We start from the raw sequence: 12,362 nt of genomic DNA, 5'->3' as shown, positions 1-12,362 counted from the left end.
AAGGGACCACTGTGGTCACCCAAAAGCAGCTGAGCGGCTTCAAGACAGGAAATGAGGCAATCTGTCTCCGGCAGGACTTAAGAAGTCCTCTTTCACCACACAAATAGAAAACTCCTTGTCACCATCCCCCCAATTCCCACCTGTCCCCCTGTCCTATGGTTGACCACCACTCAATGGGTAATCCTGGCCTCCCTGGGGAGCTCATCTCCCCAGCCCCCAGTGCCCTGCAAACCACACGACTGGGGACGAAGGTGCTACACCAAGCTTTCATCTTCTCCAGGATGGAGATGTGGCACCTAGAGGGTGCCGAGGGTCAAGGCACCCAGAATAGGTGCTCGCTACGTGCTTATTATCATTATTAATGTGCATTAGGGTGGTGGTTAAGAGTTCAGACCCTGGGTTGAGATCCCAATTTATCACTTACTAACTATGTGACCATGACAAGTTGCTTCACCTTTCCATGTCTCCATATATCTGAAAGGGGGGTGATACCACCACCTGCCCACAACGAATTCATCTGCATGAAGCATATGGAAAGGCATACACGGAGGTGCTCAATAAGTGCACAGGTGATTCATGTGGCCTGGGCAGCGTGCACATCTCCCAGACTCACCTGGGCCCTCGCCCGGAACACCCCATGGGACTGTGTTTTAAATGGTACCCACCCTCCTAAGCTCATTTCCTTCAACCACCCCCACTAAGGAGCCCAGAGGAAAAGAATGGGTCCCATCCCTGATTCCCACGGCGCTCCCCTCTGTCAACTCCACTTTATCATCGGAGGAGATGAGTATTTTTGGATCTCTTACTTGAGTATAAGCTCAAGGATGTCAGGGTCTGTGTCTGACCCATCTCTGTCATCCCTGCAGCATCTTGCGTGGTGTCTGGCACAGAGATTGTGGAAAGAAGATGAGAATCTGAAAGAAGGCAGGAGCTGGGGTTAGTGAGCAATGTAAGGCCAAACCCACTCTGGGCGCACCCCGGCACACAGCAGAGGGTTCAGATGTCCCTAGTTTAAGAATATACCCTGACTGCGGTGGGGAAGGGAGGCTGCCCCAGTCAGCCTGTCTTCCTCAGCCCTTCATTTGACTAGTTACTTGTTTATTCAACAGTCACGTATCGACTATTTCCTTAAAACAAAGCACTCTACTAAGCTTTGGAGATAAAGCACAACCCAATCTCTGTCCTTAAAAAGCTTCCATTCCAGACGGGGAGTCCAGTCAATAGGACATGGAGATACAGCAGGGGAAGTCCTATTTATTGTACGTCATCTATCACCTGCTAAGGCTGAGGCTGCAGCGTGCTCGGCTGGGAACAAAGTACCATCTCACGGCTGCCAATCCAGCAGGGAAGACAGAAGACCAACAGTGCTGAGAGCAGAGGACAGACAGGCACAGGGTGCAGAGTGCAGAAGTCATTTCTCACAAGGGGGTCAAGGCAGGCCCCCCTCTCCAGGTGCCCTTTGCTTGAGGAAGGCTCGGGTTGTGCGGGGGAACAAGCCACAGGATGATCCAAGCCAGCCCTGGCAAACCAGGGAGGTTCCCCCAAGAAGCAGGTCACCAAAGGAGACTCAATGACACGGCTGGGGAGCACTGGCAGGAAGCGTTTTCCCCATGGAGATTCCCAGACCACCCAGTCCAGCTAAGGGGCAAAGAGGAAATGCACAAGGACAGACTTAGGCCAGCACCCACCGTGGGGCTCTGTGAACAGCAAGACAGGCAGACCGGGGAGACCCTTCTGCTGGGCTCAGGGGCCAGGCAGATTCATCCCCAGGGAAGAGAGCAGTGCAGGACAGGGTGGTTATGTCGCAGGACATAACTCTGCCAAAGCAGGAACAGAGGATGCTCGGCCTGAATGAATTTGCTACGACGGTCGCCAGACAGGGCTGTCCCGGTTCACAGCTGGAGTCGCCGACCTCCCTCAATGAGGATCCTGAGAGCCACAGGGGCAGTGGACCTGGGGCCTCACTCCAGTTGGGAAAGTCCAAGCACAATGGAGAAGGGAAGGCAGACACAAGGGAGTAGGGAGGGAAAGGAGAGGAGAACCTCAGGACCCTGAGGCTCCAAAAGAGAACCCTGGTCCCACTGGTCCTTACTCCTGAGAGAGGAAGAAATGCAAATGCTGGGAAAACCCAAGGCTGTTAAATCAGACTCTAATGGGACTCTGGAAGCCAAGAAATCACCCAACAGAACCACTCCTTTACCTTTCCTCTGTTTCTTGGGTCATCTTATTAGGGGATTTTTTTCCAAACAAATGCAAAAATAGAGGCTGGTTTGATGAACCCCAGGCACCAATCACTTGGCTACCACAATTACCAACTCCCGGACAGTTCTGTTTGTCCCACCCTCGATCACCCTCCCTGCCCTGGTGGGACTGGCTCCAAGCACACCCAGACATCACGTAATCAGATCTTTATAGACTTCAATACATATTTCTATAAGATATGGATTTAAAAAAAAATAGTCACAATATCATTTTCAAACTTTAAAAAAATCAACAACAATGCTTTAATATCATCAAATATCCAACCGCCATTCAAAAATCACCAATTATGCAATTTTGTTAAACACTTAGTTGACTTGGAGTTAGGATTCAAACAAGATCCACACACTGCACAGGGTTAATGTATCTCCTGGCCTCTTGGAATCCTTGGTTCCCCCTTCCTCTACGTTTCTTCTTAGGATTTATTTATGGATGAAATTGGGCCCTGAAGAATTCCCCACACGGTGCGTCTGGCAGTGTGCCTCCCCATGGGGTCATTACCGTGTTCCTCTCTCCCTAAGTTTCCTATAAACTAATGGTTAGATTTAGAGGCTCAGTCAGACTCAGCTGGGACGCTGTTGGCAGAAGCACCTCTCAGTGGTGATGTGGGCTCCAGCTGCCTTCCATCAGAAGCCAAATAACGTCTAGTTGTGTCTCTTTTTGTGCAGCGAGAACTGGCTTTTGGGAGATTCCTATGACAGGTCAGAGACAGGAATCCCACCTCGCTCTGGCTCTCCTACTGAAGGCAGCCTTAGAAGCCAGGCTGAAAGGAAGGCAGCAGCTATCTACAGACTCTGTTGAGTGATTTGGAGCAGCCCAAGTGGGGAAAAGACCGAAATTCGAACTATCAGCAAAATGGTGGTGAATTTACCATCCTTCCCACTGTCCTTAGAGTCTCAGAAACTGCAAAGGGCCAGACAGAACAAGGAGAGGATCTTGAAAGTCATGCCATAAAGAGGTTTCTGAACTCCTAGGCTGTTCCCCAAGCTGCACCAGAGTGGATCTGGTCCTAATGAGTGCACCAAAGTCATTGAGAATTAATTCACAGAGAGACAACTGGGGGTGCTCATGCAGGAAAGACCAAACAGTGCCGCAAAAAAACAGTCTGAAAACTATTAAAACCACAGCCCACAGAGGGTAGAAACATGCAGTTTGACCCAACCAGTCATTTGCCTACTAATACAAAAAATATAAGTGTTCTCCGTGGGATTTAAACAGGATCCAGAGTGTCGGACATAACAAACAAAATACCCAGAATCTAATCTGAAATCACTCGCCCCACGGAGAACCAGGATAAGAACACTCAGACGTCAGACTTCCATGGCGAAGGATTCAAAGCAGCTATTTTAGGAATGCTCTAACAAGCAATCCCAAACCCCCTTGAAACAAATGGACAAACACAGTCTCAGCAAAGCAACAGAAGACCAAAGAACCCAGAGGAAATTTCAAAAGGGAAAAATACAGCGACTGAACTTAAAGCCAAATCCAACACTGGATAAGCTGCAAAGAAGGGGACCAAAGAAAGAATCAAAATAATCCAAACTGAACAAGAAGAAAATGACGGACAATGAACAGAGTCTCAGGGACTCGTGGGACAGTGACAGAAGACCCGACATTGTTGTCATCAGAATCCCATCAGGAAAGAAAAAAGAGGACAGTGTTTAGAAAATATTAAATAGTTGAAAATGTACAAAGTACAGCAAACGACAAACCCCAGGAAACCCTGAACAGAATACACCTGTGACACAGACAGTCAACACCATCATCTAAATGCTGAAAACTAGAGACAAAGAGAGAAAAGAAGAAAAAATATATACTTCAAGGCATAACCTTTGGGGAAACAATTCAAATGACTACAAATTTCTCTTTGGAAATCAGAGAAGCCAAAAAGAAGAGGCACGTTTGAAGTACTTAGAGAAAAGAAGGATTAACCCTGAATTTCCAACACCATAAAAATATCCTTCGGGAATGAAGGTGAAATAAAGATGTTATCAGAATGAAAAATTGAGGGCATCTGTTGCCAGAAGACTTGCTTTAAAAGAACTGCTAACGGAAGTTCTTCAGACAGAGAGGGAAGGATCCCAGAAGGGGACTTGGAACATCGGGAGGGAGGGAAGGAACCGGAGCGGGAACCGACTGGGTAAATACGATATTCTCTTCCCAAGAAGCCCTGAACATACCCTGGAAACTTGACAGTGAAAAATTAAAACCCCATCTTGTGGCTCTCTTGAATGATTGGAGATGGGCAATGTGACAGCCGCAACCTAAGGAGCCCACAGTCAAGTCTCCACGTTCCATTGAAGTGGTGCGACATCAGTTCACAGCTGTCTGAAAAGACGGACAGGTGGCTTCAGGGGTTTTCAGCCGGATCCATCACATAAAGCTCCACATCAATTTTCCACCCAAGGGTCTCCGCAGCCACTGATGACCATTAACTGGATCCAGGCTTCATTAGGGGTTACGAAACAGAAATTCATACCCTCACTCTCCTGCTCCTCTATTAGCTAGTATTCTTACATTAAAAAAATGTACTTAATCTTAAGTCTGCTCTCTGGTCACTCGAAGGTGGAATTCATACTGAAAGGAAAGATAAGTGTCTGACTCTTTCCTTTTATTTTCCAGTCTTCAAAAGAGTGAGTTAGAACCACGAATTTTAAATGACAGGTGTAAGGGAGGGTAACGCTGGCTTAATCCCTACTTTCGTGATCTGGAATGGGTATAATGGACTCCCTTGGTCAACTGAAGGGCAATATCCAAACATGGGAATCTTACAGTGCCCTGAATTATGGCAAGGAGCACGGGATGACACAATCACTTTTGAATATTCACATTAGGATGTGCAGCTTTTTACTGCTTTGCATTGCCCCTGTATTAATCTCGTGTGTGTGTACGTGTGAGTGTGTGTGTGTGTGTGTATCACTTCCAGCTTAGATGATAAGATCCCGTGACAGTAGGAAGCTGAAGCCAAGCTGTCCTCATTTCCTAAAGGACTGCATAAAATATATAAGAAGTATGTCCTTGGAGATCCCAAGCCAAAGGCAAAATCCTAATAATACGGTTTTGCCTTTAGCCACTCGCACTTTTGTTTTAGATCACTATTTTTTATATCAGTGGCTCCGGGCCAGCCACAAGACAAAGCCCTTCTCGGACACTAGGTCGTCTAATTCTCACAACCAACAACCACCCTGGGAAGCCGGCGCTCAGCACCTGGGCCGAGAGACCAGGAAACCACCCGCGAGCAGATCCTACCCACACCCACCTCCAGCTGCCGTGAGTGACCCGCGTGCTCCCTGCCAAGGCGGGATCAGTCACTCTACCACCCACACAACAGTCCCCTGGCTGTGCCAGGCCTCTGCCAGCTGAGAGCCAGAGAGGACATGCAGCACCAGGAGAAGGCACGTGGGGGAAATGTCCTGTGTTCCTACGAAGAGGGGACCCCGTGACTGACAGCTCCCTGAAGCTGCCCAAGTAGCACAGCAGACAGATGCCTGCGCTCCAGGGACTTAAAACAGAACCAGAGGCCAGGGGAAGATCAGCGCATCCACATGGTCTCTGAGTCACCGACACTTATGTTTCAGACAGAAACGAATAACACAAGAAAACGGTCACAACGAAGAGCACATCACAACTGAGCACATTACAGGAGAGTGTGTGTGTGTGTGTGTGTGCGTTGTCTAAGTGAGTGTGTACATGCGTGTGTACGTGTACAGACACACATACTTGTACATGTGCGGAAAGAGGGAAGATAGACTGGCACCAAGTTGCTCACCCATTAAAGCATTTCGCTTTGACTTACGGGCCGTGGGCCGTTTGGTTTCTTCGTTACACTTTATTTCCTACCTTCTTTACAATAATCAGAAGAAAAGAATCTTATGAAATTACGAGAGTGGTGGGCGGGTGGTGGACAGGGAGGGAGGAGTGGGCAGTAGACGAGGGTTCCTAGGCCACCGCATGATTCTGCAGGAGGCGAGAGGGGTGGATACGTGTCACTGCACATCTGTGCAAACCCACAGCGCGGACGACACCGGGAGGGAACCCTAACATGTCCTATGCACTGAGGTGACAACGTGTGGCCTCTTGGTGTCACCAAGTGTAACAAATGCACTCTGGTGGGGGTGCCGACCCTGGCAGGCTCCCAGGGGGAGGCGGGGCATAGGGGACCCCGGCACTTTCCTCTTAGTTTAGCTAAAACCTCAAACTGCTTAAAAACGTGAGGCCAGAAAAGAAATGTGTAAATCTGCTCAGCTCCCACAACAGGCACAGAGGGTCAAACAGTGGAACAGGCAGGGGGAAGGAAGCAGAAACAGTGACCAGGGTGACCAGCAGGAGCTGGGACGAAGCACTTGCCGGAGAGCTAGGACAACATTCAAGGTGGGGCGGAGACACCTGAAGGTCACAGAGGCTGCAGTCTAAGGTCACTGTGGAAACAGGAATGCCTGCATGTACCCAGGCCCAAAGAAATCAAGCCCAGCAGCAAGACTGCCCCGAGGCAAGGAGGGACAGAGCAGAGGGGACAGTGTGTCTGTGTGTGTGCGTATGTCTGTCTGTGTGTGCACATCTGTCTGTCCATATACTGATATCATGGACTATTACACAACAGGAAAAAGGAACCGGGGCAGACACAGTCAACAACGTCATCCTACTCATAATTTTTTCAACAACGTATTCTCACGGTCCATATAATAAGCATTTTAAAGAGAGTTCAAAGTAGGAAGGAAAGCAAGCAAGAACATGGTCACAGGGTACTGAGTCAGAGTGCATCAGGTGAGGGTTTGGGTGAACCTGGAAATGGCTCTGCTACTGGTGAGCGGTCTGGGCTCTCCTCACTTAAGGCTCCTCGTCTGTTCACTGGGGACAAGACACCTGCGTTTGCAGGGCTAGTGTGGGAACTGCTCAGGCACAGTGCACCCCAGTAAGCCCCCCCACCCCCCCGGGAAGTTGCAGCTGAGCATTCACAGATAAACACAGGAAGAAGCGGCAAAGACAGGCTGTGGGTAGGAGCAGGAGAGCCGCTGCGGGGTGGGGAGCACAGAGATGGTGTGGCCGGAAGGGACAACCTGGCTGGCTGGAAAGGTCAGGGATGGCAGGGTCTCAGTCCTCGGCACTTACTGCAGTTCTCCTCGTCACTGCCGTCAGGACAGTCCTCAAACCCGTTGCACCGGAAGCGGCCGATGATGCAGTGGACGCCGCTGGCGCAGGGGAAGAACGTGGGGCCGCACTTGGACTTAGCTTTTGCTGCAGAGAGGAAAAAAGACGGAGAAACAGCGAGACGTCAATCAGCACGGTAAGGTCTCAGGCCACCGCGTCTTCCTCCTGTCCCCTCTGAAAGTGCAGTGAGCCCTGGCAGGTTTACCTGGGGGTCCCCAGGGGACGCTCACCCCCACCCCCACCTGGGATGCCCAGCGAGCTCGGACCCCCACATACAGCATCCCCGAGGAAGGGAGGGGCTGATCCTGCCCCACACAACCTCTGCACCCGCCAGGCACCCAACCCCAGGTGCCAAACAGAGGAAGGGTTAGGTGAATGGGTGGGTGATGGCTGGAGCTTGCATCTCAAGATGCTGAAGAATCCACTGAAATTCCTTCCAGGGGTGTCAGCGTAATCACGGTTGACATTTAGCGAGCGCTCACTGTACCAGGCCCTACGCCCAGCGCTGTGCCCGGATTATCTCCCCTAATCCCCCCAGCAGCCACCCAACGGGAAGGCATGCAGAGGAGCTCACGCCCGGACACGGCCCTCCTCGCAGAGGCCTGCGAGCCAGGGTGCTCCTGCCTGGCTGGAGCCTGGGAACCTGGATTTGGGGAGGGGTCCCACCACCCTAACTGAAGAGAGTAGCTCCCTGTGCCTACAGTGTTTGTGCCAATGGAACAGTTTGCGCTGACACCTGCTTTCCTGTTGGGAGTCTGGAATCTGGGGACATGTGAGGCTAGAGGGGCTCGTGCGGCTGTCCAGGATAAACACTCTGGGCACCGACTCGCTGATGCGCCTTCACACACGTCACGACCCATGCGAGGGAATCAGAGGCATCCTGTGGAAGGGACCAGGACCTGCTCTGCTCTGGACCTCACTCCACCCCCACCCCACCCCCCCACCACCTCTGAGGATTCTGCTTTGTATCCCTTCCCCGAAATTGATCAGGGTCAAGGTCTATGACTGTACACGGGGTTTAAGTGAATCCTAGAAAAACTGCTGAATCTCGGATGGCCTTGGGGACCCCCATCACAGACGTCGAGTTCTCATCCCCATTTCACAGATGCATTCTAAGGATATGTGACTTGCCCAATGTCACACAGAGCTGGGGTGAAGCCCTGGGCACCCCTGACTCCAAGAAGCCATGATCCCAATCAACTCAATGGCACGGCTTCTCTGCCCAAGGTTTGTGATTTTCCACCAAAGAAGAAATTCATCTTGCCTTCCCGCCATATAAACGGTCTGGACAGAGACGGTTGTAACTCAGGCTTGATGGAGTGTCCTGCTAAACCAAACGGCTCTGTGGGGTAATGCACTTTCTTGTTAATGGTGCTCACCGCATGGGTTGGTGATTGGGAGGTGTTGAGATAGGATCTGTGGCCACGTCCAGGTAGCAGGCTCCACTGAGCAGCCCTCTTGCTTCCTGTCTTAGAAGCAGGACCCACAAGTCCTCCCAGAAGGAAGGGCCATTTCTTTGGAACAAACAGGCCCTAAATCACCTCCGTGTTCCTGCCCTTTGTAACATGCCCACTTTGGCAGCAGCTGATTCACAGTCAACAGGATGTAAAAGCCTGGGACGTGTCCCAGGTTTTAAAAACCCACGTGGCCGGGCTGGGGATGTGGCTCAAGCGGTAGCGCGCTCGCCTGGTATGCGTGCAGCCTGGGTTCGATCCTCAGCACCACATACAAACAAAGATGTTGTGTCCGCCGATAACTAAAAAATAAATATTAAAAATTCTCTCTGTCTCTCTCTCTCACCTCTCTCTTTAAAAAAAAAAAAAACCCACGTGGCCTTGTTTCCACCGGGAACAACCATAATGGCGTTGGTGAACCCTTCTCAAAGCACAAACCCAGGAGAGCCCTGCCTTCCAATTCCAGCTCTGGGTCTACGTCCTTGAGCAAGTTTCTAAATATTGTTGAACCTGTTTCTTCATCCACGAATTTCAAGTGCCGTCTATTTCCCAGGGCTCTGGTAAGTAGTCCATGAGATGACCTACATTAAGCACTTAGTACAGAGCATGGCATACAGCAGATGCTCAATTAGTGGAGAGATTCTGCCATTTATCATCATCACTAGAATTTTAAAACTGACCCTTCAGCTACTAGAACTTTTTTTTCCCCAATTACCAGAGTTTAAAAAGCTCATTATGGAAGGGCTCTGTGAACGGATAAGAAATGACTCCCACGATACACTGTTAAGTGGGGGAAAAAGTGCAAAAGAAGGGCCGGGGCCGGGGCTCAGTGGCAGAGCACTTGCCTAGCACGGGTGAGGCACTGGGTTCCATCCTCAGCACCACATAAAAAAATAAAATAAAGGCACGCTGTCCGTCTTCAACTATTAAAGAATCTTTTTCAAAAAAGTGAAAAAGAAGATCTAGAGTATTTTGTCGTTCATCTAGGAAGAGAAGGGGATGAGGAAAAAAAAAGAATAAAAATCACAACCATGTGTTGGCTCATCTGTACAAAAGAAATACGGGAAGGATCAACCAGAAATTCAACAACTGCAGATGGGTAGGCAAGGAACAGGGGGAATGAGGAACTGGGAACAGAATCCAGGAATAAGGATGAGAAAGGTGCATACTTCTCTGAGCTTATCTATGTGTACGATCCAAAAAAATAAACAGTTAAGATCAATCACATGTTGGAGAACTCAGAACAGAATTTGTATCTAGTGAACACAATCCTTCTCCCACATGAATACCACCCCACTGAAGTGAGAGTTTAAAAAGCTAGCCTTAAGCAACTGTGTACAACATGATTCTGACTGGATTCTCTAAGGTTAAAGGACTCCATGTAAATACTGTACTGCGGTTATATTTATCTCACACAGGGGCACGGAATAGCAATCCTGAAACTACCACTTGCGTAGGCAAGGGCTGGACAAGACAGTCGACCTTCTGTCCACAGTAAGAGCTGTCAGAGAGAGACGGCCCCTGAGGAACCCTGGGGCTTTGGCCTGGAACTAAAGGAATGTTTTAAAAATCAGGCAGATAGACGTGTCTATGAGATGGAGAGAGAGAGAGAAACAGCTAATAAAATCAATATTGATTTGTGTGTGCAGAAGAGGGGTGTGTGTGTGTGTGTGTGTGTGTGTGTGTGTGTGTGTTCCTTAGCTCTTGTACTGACAAGGACTAGAAACAAAGATGTCCCAAGAGCAACAAGCACATCCAACGCTCAGACCATGGTTTCTAAATGCCACTCAACCAGCCCAGGAAGCCCAGCTCCTCGGAGAAGTGGCTGATTTCAGAGGAGACGTTGGAGATGAACCTCCAGCATCTTATATGGCTAGAATATAAAGAAGGGTTCAAAGTGCCCTGGGGCAAGTCCAAGGGCAGAGGAGTTAACCTGAACTCCCAATAGCCAAGCTGGAACAATCTGAGCAACGAAATGGAACTGAATTGCAAACCAGAGGATGAGATGAACATTCCTGAGGCCACCCCCCCCCCCATACCAAAGTTGGTTGAAGGCACCAGTATATGGTTGGGGCGGGATAGAAGAAATTCTCATTAATGAATGTAAAAGGGGTGCAGGAAACAGAAAGTCCCTCTTAGGCAAACAGTGCAGCAATAACTTATAGAGGTACCAATGGGTGCTAAAATCAGAGGAGGAAAGCTTAAGGAGAAACAGGGTATCTGCAAAACCTCAAGGATCTCCCCAGTATGCTTACTAATCACAAAGTGGAAAAAAACAGTGACTGACAGTTGAGAAACTTGGCAGGTGCCACCTTACCATGCCATCGTGGTCAAAATGAGAGTCACTGGACATCAGCAAAACAGTCGCCCTCGGATGGGGAACAGAGTCACCACATCACCCTCTGTGCTCTACTTGCCAAAAATGCACGATTCAAGGTAACCATGAGAGGACATCCGACAAGCCCCAAGAGAAGGCCTTCCACAGGCTAACTGACCAGTAACCTCCAAGGTCACAAAGGCTAAGAGGAGGCAATTGCAAACACTGCAAAGGCCCTGAGCACTGGGAAGGACGGCGATGGAACTGCAGCAGTGCCGATTCTCGTTTCGATCCTTGCTCCAGGGCTCTCTCAGATGTCAATCACATTACTGGACAGTGGACAAGGAGTCTGAGAACTCTCAGGACTACTTCTGCCCCTTTTCTGTAGGTCTAACATTATTTTGAAATAAAAACCTACGATCAGGCTCCCTGTGGAGTACATACAAATAAAGTACAGAGCAGGAAAGAACGTTACCTATGATCCTCCACTCTGAGGCACCCCAAATTTGCATCCTTCTAATGCAGCTGACGTCTTTATACATATCATTTTTTTAACGTCCCAGGATTTTTTTTATTACGCATTTTATTTTGAGAAACTTTTTGATTTATATACGCAGTTCTAAAAAAGATCCCATGTGCCCTTTTCCTACTTTTCCCCAATAGCAACTTCTCGTAAAACTGTAGGAGGACGTCAGGACCAAGACGCTGCCATTGCTGTGGCCAAGATACAGAGCATCTCCATCCCCACCAAGAGCCCCCAGGGACCCTCGGACAGCCAGCCAGGACCAACACTCTCCCTCTTCCGCTTCTCCGTTAACCCCTGGCAATCACAGGTCTGTTCTATATTTCTACACTTTTGTCATTTCAAGAATGTCATGTAAGTGGAATTGTTCGTCATATAACCTTTTGGAAAAGGCTTGTTAATTTTTTCATCCAGTGCAAGTCTCTGGAGAAAACCCTCCTGTGATTCTGTAGATTAATTTGCTTTAGAGCTACAACACTAAATATTTTCCAAAGTTTATCGTGGCCACAAACATATTTCATCGTATTGATCAACAAGATTGTTCTATCATTTCCTCCATGCTGGGCACTTGGGGTGCTAGGGTCTGGATGTGGTTCATTCTCCTAAGGTTCCTGTGTTGGAAGCTTGGTCCCCAGGATGGTGGTATTAAGAGGTGGTACCT

At 49.2% G+C, this 12,362-nt stretch overlaps 1 protein-coding gene across 2 annotated transcripts in view; it reads right to left on the bottom strand.

Moving 5' to 3' along the window:
- Ldlrad3 (low density lipoprotein receptor class A domain containing 3) overlaps positions 1–12,362 on the bottom strand; it is a 227,644-nt gene that overhangs the window by 110,925 nt on the left and 104,357 nt on the right. Inside the window, exons 3-4 of one of the 2 annotated variants that reach the window (XM_077108700.1) lie at positions 7,369–7,494; positions 807–914 (exon numbers count right to left, since the gene is read on the bottom strand). In XM_077108700.1, coding sequence (XP_076964815.1) covers positions 807–914; positions 7,369–7,494 — 234 coding nt within the window. The remainder of the gene's footprint in view (positions 1–806; positions 915–7,368; positions 7,495–12,362) is intronic. The other variant, XM_077108701.1, reaches the window with a different exon arrangement.

Source organism: Callospermophilus lateralis, chromosome 2 (genome assembly GCF_048772815.1).
Source record: "Callospermophilus lateralis isolate mCalLat2 chromosome 2, mCalLat2.hap1, whole genome shotgun sequence".
NCBI classification, from domain to species: domain Eukaryota; kingdom Metazoa; phylum Chordata; class Mammalia; order Rodentia; family Sciuridae; genus Callospermophilus; species Callospermophilus lateralis.
This window is presented reverse-complemented; position numbering and strand designations above follow the sequence as displayed.